Below are 17,080 nucleotides of genomic sequence, written 5' to 3' on the forward strand. Positions count from 1 at the left end.
TTTAAATTGCACGATGACAAACGTGAGACCCACTGAGAAAAGCGGAATGCCTGTCGAAGTGGAACCTCCTACAGGCGAACTCGGGGGAGCTCGTCCCATTGGTTTGGATGGGCACTGGAACGCACTTGCATGGTAAAAGTCCTTGCAGCGGATTGGCTACGATTAAATCCAGGAAGCTAATGGGATATTTTTTATAGTCTATGGATAGAAGAGAAGAAGCATGGTTTGCTGAACGTAGCGAGACGTTTGTAAAACACTGATGACAGAAGGTAAGCTACACCTGTGTAGGTCACTTATAAAAGTCTACATATACTTAAGTGTGTAACGCATCCGTAAATATATTTGTTTTGTACACGTGTTCACTACATTATCTTTCCATTGAGGGGAAGTTTGACTGGATTTATTTTGCAAAACAGACCTGAAGTCTGCAATGGCAGGATTTACTGAATCATCATCACAACTGCTGTTATCAGCTGAGGAGATAAAACAAGAAGAATTTGATGATTTTCTACAAGACTATCTGTTTGGATCTCAGACAGTAGAAAACCCCAGGCTGGAACATGGCTGTTGCAGGCCTGAGACTGAAATGTGCACGTCATCAACCTTTACCTGTAAAGAAGAAAAACACTCACCTATGGAAACGAAACAAGAGGAAGTGTCTGATTTAAGAGGATGTGGTCATGACACTTCTCCTGCAAGTAAGTTGCTGTGAAGTAAGTTGTCTGTGAACTTTTTGAACAAAAGTAAATGAAACTGCAATTGTTTAGCCTACTTTATATATTTACAACATCTGAATTGTGTGTGTGTGTGTGTGTGTGTGTGTGTGTGTGGGGGGGGGGGGGTGCTTTAATCAAGAAAGGATACTACAGTCTGTGGTGTGATAAAAACTTAACACTGTGAAGAGGAAGTTATCTTTGGAAAACCCCCTAATTGTCAACTGCCCCCAGTGAAGATTCACAATTCAGAAATCAATCAAGTCCCAGCTTATAAATATTTGGAACATTTTTATGGACCCCTCACAGAGATTTATCTGCAAAAAGATTATTTTCTCCGTAGATTGATATCCTTTGGAACTATAGTAGCCAAATCATTTCTCAGTGAATCAGTGATTCAGAGTATCATGCTCTATTGTAGCACAGCAATAGTAGTTAAAACAAAGTTGTATGATCAAATTAAAATTTGTTCAAAGATTATCAGACTAACTGTCGCTGACTGACCATAACGTTGTATCATGCTGGTGGTAGCTGGGGTCAGAGGAATATGGTTGTTTGTACGTACTTGTGCTTGTCCTGATCTTGTGAACACAGTAACTCAAGTACGCGGCCTACGTCTCAAGGCACATGCTCTAAATTTGATGCAAATGCTCAATTGGAGGTCAGAAGTCAAAATTTCAGGTCACTTTGACCATGAACATCCAATTCTTGTGAACGCTATATGCCTTGAAACTAGTGTTAATTTTGTCACCTATTTTTAATTTAGTCTTAGTCTTAGTCTTGTGACGAAATGTCCTTTTTAGTCTTTGTCATATTTAGTCATTCAAATATCATTTTTGTTAATCAAGTTTTAGTCGACTAAAAGTCGTCATTTTAGTCTACTTTTAGTCAAAAGAAAACTAAAAGTATCTTAGTCTTAGTCAGTTTTAGTCAACACATTTTAGTCTTTTTTTTATAACAAATTATTTCTGATTACCATTTGAGTCAAATAGTGTTTCACACATCTCAATTTTCCAACAATATTGTGTGTCCACAGGGCTACTCGTCTGTTATAATTACTCATTCTGATTTTTTGTCAGTCAGTATGTTTACATGCACAGGTAAGTCGAGCTACAGCTCGGCTGGGATTTGACCATAGACTAGGGGTGTAACGGTTCATGTATTCGTATTGAACCGAAACGGTACGGGCGTCACGGTTCGGTGCATTAATTTACACGGAGAATACACGATATAAAAATACATAAAACTCGTGTGCGGATTAATTAATGTCATGCGCAATTACTGTTAAGTAGCGAGAGTTACGGGAGTTCTTTAGCGACACCTAACGCTAATCTTTAGCCTCGCCTTAGCTCTGAAGCTCTGATTGGCACCTATGTTTTTTTTGTCAGGTCGTCGGTCGAGTCCGTCAGTCATTAGCAGCACTAAGGTTAGACCCACAAGAGTTAGAGGATCCGCTGGTCTCTTTAAGATCGCAAGTTTGAGAACTTCAGTTACAGTAACGTTAGTAAAGGCGAAAGAGTGGTGGATAAGATGAAACTGTGTATCGGCGTTGATCAGCAGTTGTTGGGTATGTGAGTGGAAAAAATGCTACACATATTCGAAGCCATCACCCAGATGATGTAGGCTACCAATCACTGAAACATGGGGAAAAAACTTACCCTGCGCTTCAGCAGCCTTTGGATACACAAATAGGGCCAAAACTTAAATGATTTCGTAATGACAGAAGGGTCATTCTACGAAACCGGTGCCTTTTGCGTCCGGTCCATTTCATGAGCTCTCAACAATGTAAAAATGTGTCAAAATGTATTTCAAAGGATCAAACCTGTTAATTTAAGTGTTATGAATTACATAATGCATATTTCAATGTCATTGTAAATATAAATCCTACACTTTTTAGTCATCTTTACCAAGGACATGGCCAATTTCCCCATGTCCGGAAAGTCACATATGGAATTCGCACCTAATATATTAATTAGAACATTTCATTTTTTAACCAAATTTTCATTAATGTCATGATTAAAAATATGCTCTTGATACTATACTATATGTTTTTTTTAAATAAAAGTATGATTTCCTATACAAAAATCATGATTTATGCCCGTCCCGTAGTTTTACATACCACCCCATAACGCTTACATGTTCTGGCTATTACAAAGACACTGTTTCTTTAAGTGACCTCACAGACAGCAGATGACATCACTCAAACCCTTGCAGGAGCCAAGGTCTCAAGCAGGCAAGTTCCCACACAATTTGATATGATTTATTTGCTCTTTTTGGTAGTTAGATAGGGTCCGTTAAGCTTAACCTTACCACCCCATAACGTATAATAGATAGGGAAACTGTTAAATTAGGATTTTTTTTTCAACTGTAATGTAAAGTGAAGGAAATTTTAAACTGAATGATATATTTGCTATCTTAGCTAGTCAATAACAGTGCTAGCTGCAGTCATTCTGAGGTGAAATTTACCACCCCGTAACATACCACCCCATAACACTTTGTATCGTTATGGGGTGGTAAGGGGAATGTAGAGGGGGTGATAAGGGGAATGCAGAGTGGTTGCCATTGCCATTTAGATTACACAATTCATAAAAATTATATTTATATATAGTTTTACATACTGTGATGACTGGGGGAAACCTCTGTTCTTTCTGCAGTGAGCCCTTAGCAATAAGTCCATAGCAACCAGCTAATCTGTTGAATGCTGGTTCATCAGTATGCATTGGTCACTGTTAATATTTTATGACTATATTGTATGCCAATGTTAGCCTACTGGAGACTATTGTGGTGAGAAATAATTATTAAACAGCTTAACTAGTTGTGATGGACTTGTTGGGAAGGGCTAACTACAAGCAGAAAGGAGGTTTCTGTGGTCATCACAGCAAATGAATGCATTTCAAAATGTAGAGTACTTAGCTTTTTTGTGTATCTAGTGACAACCCAGTCATGAACTCTCTCTCTCTCTCTCTGTCTCTCTCAACTTGGCACACACACCTAGTCAGTGTAAATAATTATGATAATTTTCATAATTTGCAGACAATTATGGCTCCAATGAGCAATGCTGAACGACAGCGACTGTTCCGTGCTCGCCGCAATGCCGATCCAGAGAGGAGGCAGCAGTATCTAGAGATGGAGCGGCAAGGAGACGAGATGTCGAAAGAGGGAAGAAGTTGTTGATCAAAGACCTGAGTGAGAGGGACCAACGACAGTTAAGGAAAAAGTGGAAGGAACAAAATGAGGCCCCGTCCATTTATTAGGGAAGTGCGGTGTAAGTTTAAATGTTACTAACGAAGGTATTATAGCAATATTATAAATCTGGCGACGGAATAGCCTAGAACTTGGGTAGGCCTAGCGTTTAGTAGCCTATGCACTTGCTCCAGACCCTGATAATCTAGAAAGATTAAGGGTCTGGCCACGAACAATCATGTAATGGCCCAACTCGAGGGGTGGCACCAAGCATGCATTTGAAAATCTCACTGCACGCAATTGGATAACACCAGACCAATATTTACTCTGAATGATTACGGACTTCGACGCAATTGGATAACACTACGATCAATGTTTCCAACGTTGCAACGCTGTCGTCATCAGTTTAGCTCGCCTCTGGCCCGCCTATGTCAGATACGATTTGATTGGTTCTACGGGATGCAAGGGGAAAAAGTAACGTGCATCATTGCTCATTGCCAGAGTGCCTCGCAGAGACAATTCCATTGTGCTCTTGCGAGAACTCTGGATTTCCAGGGTAGGCGAAGGCTAGAATGAAGGCTTTTGACACCCCTCCTGAGAGTACTTTATCTTTTTCAATGTACTCAATTTTATGATCATATATCAAAATGAATGTACTCAATCTTCTGAAATCTATCCATGTTGAATGTACCCAGTATTACATGACATAACATGCATTTTGAACTTCATATCAATAAATATGTTTATATATACTTTGGATCTTGACTTATTACGACATTAACAGTCCACACATATGTCCAGAACTAATCAAATTATTGTTAAATTATGGAAACAAACAAAATTAACCACCCCGTAACAGGATTTACCACCCTGTAACATGACTTACCACCCCATAACATGTGTGTTTTTTTAAAAAAATACTAGAGAGTGAGTGAAATAGCCCATAAATAAATGTTTGATCATAGTGTGATGAAGTGGGCCTATTTACACATGTAGCTTTAATTTGACAATAGGGAGTAAAATAGCCAATATTGTTCAAAACACCAACCAATGGGCATGCGGAATTCACAGTTTGAAGATTAGAATCTAAATTCTGCAAATCTCCAATTAAAAAAGAAACCTATAACTTTTAATATCAAATTAAGGACATTTTTATGACAGGAAAACATGAAATGTTCTGAATTCAATGTATGCATTATGTCTAAAATGGAGCGCATCTTGTCCGTTACGGGGTGGTAAAAAAAAAGACACCTGGGCTACAATAAAAAGGAAAATATTAATAGGGATTTATGCCTGAGGTGGGAAAATATTTTTTTATGCAGGTCATATATGTCTTATATCATGTGGATGTCTTAAAATATGGTTTGTCCTACATGATTTTTTAAAAAAATGTCAAAGTGAAAAGGCACCGGTTTCGTAGAATGACCCAGAAAGCTATGTAAATCGCGTGGTAATTACCTTTATGTTGGGGTAACTTGTAACTTCTCAGATGAGGAGCTGGTAGTGTTAAGTGCATAGACAGCAAAATAAACGCTAACCAGGCTAATAAACAAACCATGCTACGGACGGTGAGTTAACGTCAAAGGGCAAAGTCACGTGACTTCTAGTTGTAGTCTGTTTATGAAATGAAAGGAGCAATTTCGCTTTTTTTAAAAATGCAAAATATTGTGATATTTTCACAGTTAGTAGGCTAGATTATTACTTTACACACAATACAAAAAAATATTGAGGCAAATTGTAGACCCTTCCATATACAACTAAACACAGATGTTGAAGGTCTTGCTTAAGTGGATTTTTAAAAATCATTTTTCTATGTAATTTGCACTTTCAGAAATAAGAGATGCTGTAGGCCTATTTTCAGTTTTATAGCTGATTGTCTTATTTTGTTTACAAGTTACAGATGGAGTATGGGTACTTATTGTATCTTACACACTTCAGGCTGTTCAGATAGCTCAGGGAAGAGACTGTATGACACTAGGTGGTACAGCCTGAGACATGTACAAAAAAAAATGCTTTCTGCATTTTTGTTTTGCTTTTCCCTCCATTGTACCGAACTCGTACCGAACCGTGATGTCCGAACCGAGGTATGAACCGAACCGTGACTTCTGTGTACCGTTACACCCCTACCATAGACAGTAAAAGATTTGACTGGACCACTGTCATATTCGTAGACCAGTGTTTCTCAAAGTGTGGTCCGGGGATCACTGGTGGTCCGCAAGCTATCCCAAGTGGTCCGCAAGCAGACGTGGTAAAATATAATATAGATGAGTTGTTTGCAATATTGAACCAACTTGTATGTAAAAACAGTTCTGCAACACTGTCTATGTAAGATATGCCAGTTTAAATCATACAGTATGAATCCACACAATAAGCAAAGTGCAAAGACAATAAGCAAGGTGGTTCAGTGAGTAAGCCTATTGTGTAGACTAATTATAGGCTACTGTTGAAGTAGGTCTAATCTTTTTTTTTTTTTTTAGCTAGGGTTAGTTAAGTGGTCCTAAAACTGAAAAAAGTTTGTTGAGAAACACTGTCGTAGACCAAAGTATTAATGTTTTACTCTGCCTCGCTAGATGGCGATATGCGCCCAAACACAACACATTCCCCAAACAGACTCTCCAGCTTAGCCATAGCTAACTTGCTAGCAAACTTTCCATATTAGCTTACTTGCTAGCAAACTTTGCATCATCAGTCTAACTAGTTAAATAGTTAACATTACATGATGAACATTTTCGTATGGACATTCTGGGGGATGTTAATTTGTATGAGAGAAGCTTCAACTTCTGGGTATGTAGCATTGTGGCATAAAGCTTAGGTAGTTATCTTGCTAACTCTGGCAGAAATCTCCATGTAGTTTTGTGTTGCAGCCACAGGGTTGCAGCAACAGCATGTAGACTAGCCTACAGGAAAGCTGTTGCGTATGAACTCATCCGGAATATTTTGAAAACGTAACAGCTAGATATTCTGTCTTCTCATTTTGTAGACGAAAATGAAGAGAGATTTTATCTTAGTTTTTATTTCATGCAAAACATTTTAGTCTCGTCTTTTTTTGTCAACAATAATGCATCTTAAGATAGTCTTAGTCAGTGTTTCAGGACATTACTGCCGTCTCGTCATCGTCTCGTCTTAGTCATGAAAAAAAAGGTCGTTGACGAACATATTTCCTCTCGTCTCGTCTGACGAAATTAACACTACTTGAAACATGTGCTCCAAATTTAGTATGGCCTACTTGGTCTGATTTTACAGGTCAGATGTTACAAAGTTGATCAAATCAATGTTCCAGACCAATGTCATCCAGGCACTTTCCTTAAGACCTTACAACCTGCTCCAGTGAAATATTTGGAATTCCGCCTGTGTAAAATTCTGACGAATGTTGATCAAGAACTTAAAAGTAGAATGATTTTTACTCACTTATGGAGTTGGCCTGAATCAGAATGGAAAAAGTTAGATTTCATGTGATTGCCATGTGTCTAAACTGATCGGATAACATCAGATTTGCATCACATCAAGTGATAAAATTAGATTTGGCCTGGTAGTGTGAACATAGCCTTCAGGCCTATTCAGACCGCAAGCGTGGCGACTGCTGTCACCTGCGTTGACATGTTAGAACATGTTTGATGCTCATTGAGCTCAATGCAAATCAAACCAGCTAATAGGCTAATTGAAATACACACCATGCCAATCTTTAGGTATGTCAAGTCAAGTCAGATTTTTTTTTAAAGCGCCTTTAACATGCACATAGTGCAACCCAAATCGCTCCACAAACAAGACGCATAACAACAAGACAAAAGATGCCGGATGGAGCTGCGTAGTCGCCAGCGTACCCAGGGTGGATTTGTGGGGGGGATGGTGAGGATTTCCCCCCCTCTGGTTTTCCTATCCCTATCTCTGCAAAATTATTTTTATCCCCGGTGGGGACAACATTTATCCCCCTCTGCCCCTCATAATGATTAATGCTACTTCATAAAGCGCTGCAACGTGAGAACAGTCTAGTAGGCTAGCCTACATAATAATATGACATCAGAAACGCACCGTCACAGTCAGCACTCATGCTGCTGACACAGTGGCTGTGTGGTAACTTAATTTGGCCTTGATCGTGCAGGACATTTCAGAATGTCCAGTGTGTAATCCATCATAAATGGCTAGTTTCAACGGAAAAGTTAGCTGGACAAATGAAAGAAAACGAGAAGGATTCAGTGAAGCATAATAATGTTTTAGAACCTTCAAAATTAGAAAACTGATGCAACTGAGATGGAGGACAACTGCACGTAGAGTAGAACGTAGGCCTATTGTCCGAAGGAACTTACATTAAATGAGGAGATATTTGCTGAATGTCACAAAAAGTGTTACAGAAATTGCTTGGCATCGCTTATTCAATGGCTCTCTACCGAAACACCTGTAGTTTGCGGAGGACGAACGAGAAAGCACGCGTTTGATAAATCAGCCAGTAGGCTAGGCCTAGTAGACAAATAACTTTTAGAAATAATCTGTACTGCAAAAACGAATGTTGGTGGGTATTTAAACTATCTAACGGGTGTTTTAACAGCTGCAAGAAATAGAAGCTTCATGGTCTTTATGTTCTGGTTCGTAAATTATTTTCATAAAACTTCAAGTTAAGTTGCCCTATAACTTTACTCTCCAAACTCTTCACTGCACTGTAGGCAATTAACTGACAGTATGATAGGCTATTTATTTTCTGTAGGCTACAATAAACACATTTATTTTTTCAACTTTTGCAATATTACGCACTTGGCTACTGAACGCAAATCAGCAGGAGAGAGAATGCACGTAGCCTGCAGCGTGTAGCACAATGTGTAGGCTATTTGGTTACCAACTAACACTGTTAGCCAATTCACTAACTTAAGACTTCAGTGCCATCATATACAACGTTTTTTTTACACAACAAATACAGAAAGAATGGAGGCAGCAAAAGTAGAGGAGTAATTTCAGATGGGGCAAGAACAAGGTGAATTTGTATGCTTGTCAAAACGTAGTCCTACCCTGCATTAGAGGAGCTGATCATCATACCAAGCACACTCGCTGTTTAAAGTCATACACCACGGTAAACTAAACTGTAAACTGTTACAAAGGTGGCAAAAATAATATAGGGTATTATTAGCCATGACATTACTAGGCTATGAATCGTTCGTTCATTTTTTTTTTTTTTTTTTTTTGGGTGGGGTGGTGGGGGGGGGGTTACAAACTTATTCAAAATCACCCCCCCCCTCTGGTTTTTACACAAATCGCACCCTGAGCGTACCCATGACATCAAGACATGACAAATACATTTAAAAAAATAACAAAAAATGCCGGACGGAGCGGCGTAGTCGCCAGCGTACCCGTGACACCAAGACATACAAGACCGACAACAAAACAAATAAACAAATAAAAAAGAAAATATATTTAAAAAGGGGGAAAAGTGATGTTAGTCCAATTTCCAAAGCAGCTGAAAATGTCCAAGGGCAATGATGATCCGTGAAAACTGCGCACAGAGCTGTGTCTTCACAACCGATGCAATGCCAACAAAGTTCTTTAGCAACTGACCAACCCGGGGAATTCACTGGCAGTCTGGAGATAACGTTAACGTTAGAAGCTAGGCCTTGTAGACTGCAGTCTGGAGATGACTGGAAGCACAGTCCAAAGTACTGGGCGATCGTGTAGATCCGCAATTCGGTGGACTTAACAGCGACCGTTTGTTGCTCCGTGAGATTGCAGCTCTTCACCGTTAACGTTAGTCTGCAGTTGGCAAAGCAGCCTGCAGGTCAGCAACAGCTCGGCGGCCACGGCAGATCTCTCGCAGAGTAGCAAGCCTAGGTCCAGTTGTCCCGAGAGATCCCCTCGACCAGACAGTGAAGTGCACTGTTCACGGATGGATGGAAGGATGTCAGAGGCCCAGTTAGTCTGCAGTTGGCATGGCAGCTCACAGGTCAGCAACAGCTCGGCGGCCACGGCAGATCTTTCGCACAGTAGCCTAGGTCCAGCTGTCCCGAGAGATCCCCTCGACCAGACAGTGAAGTGCTGCACCGCTCACAGATAGATGGAAGGATGTCCGATGCCCAGCTAGGGCAAAAGCTAGCCATAGCAAGCTCCCAATGGACAAATGTCAACGACATCAGCTGACTTAGAAGCAGTAAAAAGGACTAAGAATAACACGAAAACCATCAAAATTAGCGTAAATAAATAGGGAAAACATCTAACTAGACAAACCAATACAAAAAATAAACATGACATTACATAAAATTACGAACATTACATAAAAACAAACAAAAACATGATGCCAGACGGAGCGGCGTGTCACGCCAGCGTCCCCGTAACCTAGCAACGTATGGTGAAGGGTATGTGATGATGGGCTATTTTAAAGGTGCTCTAAGCGATGCCACGTGTTTTTTAGGCTAAAACATTTTGGGCTTTATCTTAACGACGGCAAACGGGCTTTGTGATCAAAAGAGTATATATACTTATACTTATGTAAAGATATTGCATGTAGATGTTAGGCTACTAAATTTTCAGGTGACCAATGCACAAACAAAACCGGGAAACGGACAAATATTATCAATGTTTCCGTCTGTGCACGGGGTGTCTGTAGATCGGTGTGCATAGCATTAATTCCTGCAGGCCTGTGGCCATGCATGCGCCCTTAAAATAGCATCTGAATTTGTGCCACTGAATTTCGACCAGGAGGTTCCTAGTCTGTGGCGGAATTGTTTTCTGAAACTGCAAAATATCAACAGGGAACGCGCCGGAACATGCCCCATCTTTTCGCTGAACCGCAATTGAATTTCCTAATTTACGGATATGTACCTGTGGAGGGAAATTCCATTATGCGCCGACTGCAAAATAGGAAAGACAAAAGCGCGAGTATACAAAGTCAATTGCGCTGGAGTGCAAGATAGAGCCCTTTATGTCACTTACTGCACCTAACCAACCGCTAGCTGTCTGTGTCCTGAAATACAAAAAGAAATGGGCAAACCTAGCCCATAAAAACATAACAAACTGTTACAGCAAATCACAGACGAGATGCGCTTTTAGGAGAATTTAAATTGCTCGGGAGCAGAACGGGAGGGAGGGGGAGGAAGTAGCAAGCTAGCTCTGTTTTGTTTGAAAGTCAACAGAAGTGACGTTACCCAGCATCCCTTAGACCACCTTTAATTCCAAAGGCCAAGGGAACTTTATCTTTCTTTTTAGTCAACTTTAGCATGGGTTCAAATACTTATGAGCCTCACTATATATATATATATATATATATATATATATATATATATATATATATATATATAACATACATATACATACACACAGTATATATATGGGCTAAACTGTTTGAAATCATGACATCTAATATGACTCAGAAGACCTGAACACATATTTATTCTTGGTTGACCTGGACTTTGAGTATTGTGGGACTTGCACATCAGATACAGGAAAAAGAGAAAGGATGTTTCTTAAAATTCCTTTTTCTAATATTATAGGAGACGTTCGAAGGATCCAGTGTAACAGAAGAGGGGACACGGAGTCAAAGAGGAACAGGGAGAGACGTCACAAGCCAGCCCAGCACCAGAGGACTTCAGACCAGAAATCACGGCAGCCATCGCACACCAGGGAGAAACCGCACAAGTGCCCCCAATGTTCCAAAACGTTTTCTCTACCCTCCGCTCTTAGAGCTCATCAAGAAATCCACACAGATGAAAAGCCCTTTCAGTGCAACATATGTGGGAAATGTTTTAAGAGAGACTCGCATGTCATTCTGCATCAGCGCACCCACACTGGAGAGAAGCCACACAAGTGTTCTTATTGTGGGAAGGCCTTCAGTCAAGTCCCCAATCTCAACAGACACGAGCGGACCCATACCGGGGAAAAGCCGTATCAGTGCACTGTGTGTGGGAAGGGTTTCGCGTGTAGTGGGGACTTGGGCAAACATCGGCTTACTCATAACAAAAACCAGTGTGATACATGTGGGGAGAGCTTTAGGAGCTATTTATCTCTCCGCGTCCACGAGGTCACACATACTGGCGAGAAGCGATTTCATTGTTCTCAGTGCGGAGCGGGCTTTGAGCGGAGTAACGGTCTCAAGAGACACCAGTGGATCCACACTGGGAAAAAGCCGTACTCGTGTGCTACGTGTGGACAGCAGTGCAGGAGTAAATCGGAACTCGCTGCCCACGAGGGCAAACACACTGGCGTGAGCCTTTTCAAATGCTCGACGTGCGCGAAGGGTTTCGGGACCAAGGCACACCTCATGACTCACCAGAGGGTCCACTCTGGGGAAAAGCCTTATCTGTGCACCACGTGTGGGAGGGGTTTCAGTTACAGCTCAAATCTGGCTATGCACCAGGTGACGCACACAGGAGAAAAGCCTTACCAGTGTTGTTACTGTGGAAGGGGCTTTACTCAAATTGGTAATCGCAACAAACATCAGAGAAAAAGATGTGTCCAATCCACTCAGCTCTCCGCTCACAAGAAGATGGGTAGAAAATAGGCTTGTCCTAATTCCTCAACTGTATGAATTGAGATTTAGAATGAAATAAGTGTTTCATGTTAAATGCAGGGATGCAGTAAAGTTGGCACGCATTATTGTTTATCTTTTTTGAAGAGATGTTTTGATTTTGTTTGTCTTTTTGATGAGGTATTTTGTTTTTCCAAAATAAATTCTCTTTACTTCATGGCTGGATTTTTCTCTTTTTCAGTCAGGCCAAGATAATCCGCCAAAAGATTTTTTTTTTTTTTACAAATAACCACGAGGAGGGCACTGCATATTAGAAAACAATACAATCACTCACACACAGTTTAACATACTTAAATAAATACATGAATTTATGAATGCCCATTCAGTTCACACCTGAACCCCACCCCACACCTGTGCTCCTCTGTGGAGTTCCTATAGGTTGAGCTATGGCCATTCCCACCTGAGGACCAGGTGTGTAAACAGTGCTCATTCACATGTAATGCTGGGGATGTGGGGCAGCCGTGGCCTACTGGTTACCACTTAGGACCTGTAACCGGAGGGTTGCCGGTTCGAACCCCAACCAGTAGGCACGGCTGAAGTGTCCCTGAGCAAGGCACCTAACCTCTCACTGCTCCCCGAGCGCCGCTGTAGCAGGCAGCTCACTGCGCCGGGATTAGTGTGTGCTTCACCTCACTGTGTGTTCACTGTGTGCTGAGTGTGTTTCACTAATTCACGGATTGGGATACATTTGGAATAAAGAGACCAAATTTCCCTCACAGGATCAAAATAGTTGGCTTAATAAAGATCCTGAGAAAAGTAATTCAAACTTAGTGAAAATGTGATAAAATCAACATGTGATACAAAATTATAAGAAATCACTTACCAGCAAAAATTCAGTTTATTACAAAAAGTACTTGTTAATAGGTCATACACAAACCAATAAATATATATACAGATAGATGTAGATACAGATATAGATACTTTATTGATCCCCAAGGGATATACATACATAGATTCAGTAATTTAGCTAACGTATTCATCCGAAGCAACAAGGGGAACTATCAAGCTACAGTGTGATGAGGACAGTGTGACATGTGAGTGCAGCAATAAGTACTACATAGAATAAAGAGATCAAATCAATACATTCTGCAGATAGATCCATCGCCAACTGGGAGAATTAGGAGAAGGGCAGCTTTGGTTTGCACTGTGTGCATACAAAAATGCGCTGTAATATAAAAGTAACTTGACTTGTCCAGGGCAGATTTCTCCCCTGATGAAGGAATACACATTAAGCATGTAGGAATACCATAGACTGGGTCTGGAGAGAGTGTGTCATCCTGAGAGCACCATGTTAATTCAGCACCTGCAGCTCAATGGCTGGGGATGCCTCTGTGAAATGACAGAAATTATCAATACAATTATTGTTTTACATAATTTACATCATTATTACATTTACAGTACTTATAATATAAATAATAATCAAAATATAATATGCAGGTCACTCAAACCAAATGATGGCTTCTATTAAATCTAGCAATATAAACTTAGAGTATATCAGTCAATTTGTGACTTATGAACTGGTATTTGTTCAAATCAAGTTAACCCATCTGTCAGCCTCATGGTGTGAGTGAGTGTGTGTGTGTGTGTGTGTGTGTGTTTGCAGGTTTGAGTCAGATTACTTTGAAATGTAATTACTGACTACAGATTACATGGCAATTTTTGTAATCAGTAACATAATCAATTGGATTAGCCAAAACATGTAACGTAATCTGATTACTTTAGGATTACTTTTTACACAACTTGCACAAGACATACACAATCTTATTTTCCACTGTATTTAATTCAAATTGTGGCAATATTGAACTACTGAAGTACTGAATGCATTTTTTACGAACGCGGTCTATTGGTCAACGTCGACGGCTCCTCCATCTTAGGTTTTGGTTTGAACCTTTTTCTTGTCAAGAAACTACACAGGCAATTGGATGATAATGATATCTAGTGGACAAATGAATTGGCTGCTTGTCAAATTAAAACATTAGCTAGGCTATTATAAAAACGTTGCATTGTTTGCCTGATAAAATGTAATTAAGTAATCCCCAACAATGTAACTACAGTATAAACCGAATACACTTTGGGGGCAGCTGTGGCCGAGCGCTTCGGACTTGTAATCCAGATTACATGTAATCCATTACTACCCAACCCTGTGTGTTTGTGTGCCACTCTCACCTCTACTTGTTTGCTTCCTCCTCCTCATTAAATGAACAGTTCCAATGAGCCCAGGTACAATCAGCACCATGAAGAAAATGCTGAGTCTGATGGGGATCTCTACGGAAAACACACACTCTGGGGTTGTGGCAGCTCCTGGTCCTCTTGTCACCACTTGTGCTCTTAATGGTTTCACTACAAAAGTTTCAGAAAAGTGAAATCTGTTAGACTAGCGGTTCTCAACATTTTCTGCTTTAAGGCTCACCTTTTACTTGGAACAGGTCAGGACCCATTAAAAAAACTACACTGTAACTTTAAATCAAACTGCCACTCTAAACTGAATTTACCCACCCAGTGCAATTGGTGCATGCTAAGCCATGTGCAGAGCCTCAATTTGTGATACTGATGCATAATGTTTACAGTGCCATTTGTTGTATAGTAGGCTACAGGAGACAGGACTACATTTGAGAACATTTAAGACATAATCACTCACCTCGTGCAATGATGGTGTAATCAACAGAAGTCTGAACCTGCCCTCCTGCAGTCAGCAGGCAGGTCCACGTCCATTGAGTGTGAACGGAGTTTGGATCTCTGAGCTGCACAGTCAGTGTGGTGGAACAGGGAGATTCTCTGCTGATCTGGAGGTGGGTGGTGTTCTGCAGCTCAACCCCTTCCTCATCCACCCAGCTCAGATGGACAGTTCTGTTGTAAACTACAGTCTCACAGTCATAATGTGTGTGCAGGAGACAGTGAAGGGTCACTTTACTGCCAACATCTCTGTCAGTCCCTCTTGAGGTAACTACAAAAAATGAAAACAAAACATAAATATCTTGATTGGTAACACTTTACTTGACAGTATCGACATAAGAGTGACACGACACTGTCATGAACACATGACACTGTCATGACACATGAATCCTAACCTCTAACCCTAACCCTAAACCTAACCCTAACTTGTTATGACAAAAACCGAATGACACTTAATGACAGAAGTGTTATGCCATAAATGTTTATGACACGTTAAATTGGAGAGGGTACTAAAGTCAACAATTTCTTTTCCCTTCCCTGTGTGTGTAGAGACAAAGGGGTCTCATTTAAATAATGGGCAGGGCTGTGTGTGAATACTGAGCTGATGTACTCAAGCCATCGTGTGCTGTGTGGGAGTACTATGCTGATGTACTAAAGCCATCGTGTGGTGTGTGGGAGTACTGAGCTGATGTACTAAAGCCATCGTGTGGTGTGTGTGACTATGCTGATGTAATAAAGCCATCGTGTGGTGTGTGGGAGTACTGAGCTGATGTACTAAAGCCATCGTGTGGTGTGTGTAATTCTACTAAAGCCATCGTGTGTGGGAGTATTGACCAGTGTTTCATCTTAGGATCTTTCTCTTGGTATTAAATTAGCAGATTGATTTTGTCACATTATTAAATTAACTTAGACTTCAGACATTAGCATTGTATTGTGTCGTAAAGGTTTTTTCAACCTTTTCAAGCCTGAAACAGTACAACCTATACTGGTATGTGTTTGGACATGAGACGCCATAATATTAAGACAGATCTCTTCAGTGTCATTAATAATCAGACTTACTGTGAAGAACTGAGTGGTAGATGAACATGTCATCTTTGCTTTTATTTCCCTTTGCATACTGCCGGCAAGTGTAGAATCCAGCATCCTCAGTGGTGACATCAGCAATGCAGAGAGAGCAGTTAGAGAGCACACTCAGTCTCTCAGACCTGTGTGAGTTGTCTGGTCTGATGTTGCCGTGGGCGACTTCTTCAGTAGAAACATTTCCATTCCTGCTGAAGATCCACGTAGTTGATGAACAGTTTGGGTAATGTAACTGTACATTATTACATGGTAGAGTGGCAGCCCCTCCTGCATTGGAGAACACAGATAGGAGGTCTCCTCTGGTACCTGTAAAGGGAAAATGTGTCAAATTAGATTTTAAGAAGCTTAAATAAAACTTACATTATAAACACACTCTTATTACCACACATTGTAGACATTATGGGACATGAAGATGATAATGCACTAAACTGAATAAATGGCAATGACAACGACTATTTAGAAGCATATTATTTTAAGTCACTTAAACATTTGAACATTTATTTACTTGCAACACGCCCTCAACACTGGTAGCGATCCTGGTCTCACCTTGCAGTGACAGCACAGTCAGCAGTAGTCCCACTGTTGGGTTGTGCAGCTTTGCCATTTCCTCTGATCTCTGAGCTGATGTGTCTCTGCTCTGAGCCTCACACAGGGGGTGAAGATACTAAATGTGCCTGGCACACTTACATCACTTCCTGTTGTAACACACGCTACACTGACACCTGTAAGTCCATGCCACCATCATTATTTAGAGAGCTCTGTTCTTTCTTGTTTTTCCATCTCTGTTTGTGACTTTTCTCACACAGCCCTGCTGAAAAAACAGCCTGACCAGCTTAAGGTGGTTTGCTGGTTGACCAGCTTGTTAACCAGCTTGTTTAACCACCTTGGTTGACCAGCTAGAACAGCAAAACATACCTTCAGTTGGTTAGCT

The 17,080-nt window shown here is 40.6% G+C and overlaps 2 protein-coding genes across 3 annotated transcripts; one reads left to right on the plus strand and one right to left on the minus strand.

Annotated features, from left to right (window-relative positions):
* Nucleotides 1-202: 202 nt before the first annotated feature.
* Nucleotides 203-12,510, plus strand: LOC143110065 (uncharacterized). 2 transcript variants are annotated; one of them, XR_012984038.1, is made up of 3 exons: nt 203-269; nt 417-713; nt 11,363-11,465. XR_012984038.1 is itself a non-coding variant. In XM_076272898.1 (3 exons), exons 1-3 carry the CDS (start codon nt 260-262, stop codon nt 12,367-12,369), a joined length of 1,299 nt encoding a protein of 432 aa, XP_076129013.1. In that variant the 5' UTR covers nt 203-259; the 3' UTR covers nt 12,370-12,510. The 2 variants fall into 2 exon arrangements, 1 of the variants encoding a protein (XP_076129013.1); XM_076272898.1 differs by having other exon boundaries at nt 417-698; nt 11,363-12,510.
* A 705-nt stretch (nt 12,511-13,215) lies between these two features.
* On the minus strand, nt 13,216-16,764 carry LOC143109680 (uncharacterized). Its single transcript, XM_076272479.1, has 5 exons — nt 16,696-16,764; nt 16,129-16,455; nt 15,035-15,340; nt 14,563-14,736; nt 13,216-13,725 (listed from the first exon to the last, which is right to left on the minus strand). The coding sequence occupies exons 1-5, from the start codon at nt 16,751-16,753 to the stop codon at nt 13,688-13,690; spliced, it is 903 nt and encodes a 300-aa protein (XP_076128594.1). The 5' UTR covers nt 16,754-16,764; the 3' UTR covers nt 13,216-13,687.
* Nucleotides 16,765-17,080: the final 316 nt, after the last annotated feature.

Source organism: Alosa pseudoharengus, unplaced genomic scaffold (genome assembly GCF_046254945.1).
Source record: "Alosa pseudoharengus isolate Yale_2024_CS ecotype anadromous, Long Island Sound unplaced genomic scaffold, YU_APseudo_1.1 YU_APseudo_1.1_scf_7, whole genome shotgun sequence".
Taxonomy (NCBI): domain Eukaryota; kingdom Metazoa; phylum Chordata; class Actinopteri; order Clupeiformes; family Clupeidae; genus Alosa; species Alosa pseudoharengus.

Coding starts and splice junctions, on each gene's coding strand:
- LOC143110065 (XM_076272898.1), top strand. Junction 699..11,362: donor TCATGACACTTCTCCTGCAA/GTAAGTTGCTGT, acceptor CTAATATTATAG/GAGACGTTCGAAGGATCCAG.
- LOC143109680 (XM_076272479.1), bottom strand. CDS start 16,753: ATGGCAAAGCTGCACAACCCAACAGTGGGACTACTGCTGACTGTGCTG. Junction 15,341..16,128: donor CTACCACTCAGTTCTTCACA/GTAAGTCTGATT, acceptor CATTTTTTGTAG/TTACCTCAAGAGGGACTGAC. Junction 13,726..14,562: donor GAGGAAGCAAACAAGTAGAG/GTGAGAGTGGCA, acceptor GTCATTTCACAG/AGGCATCCCCAGCCATTGAG.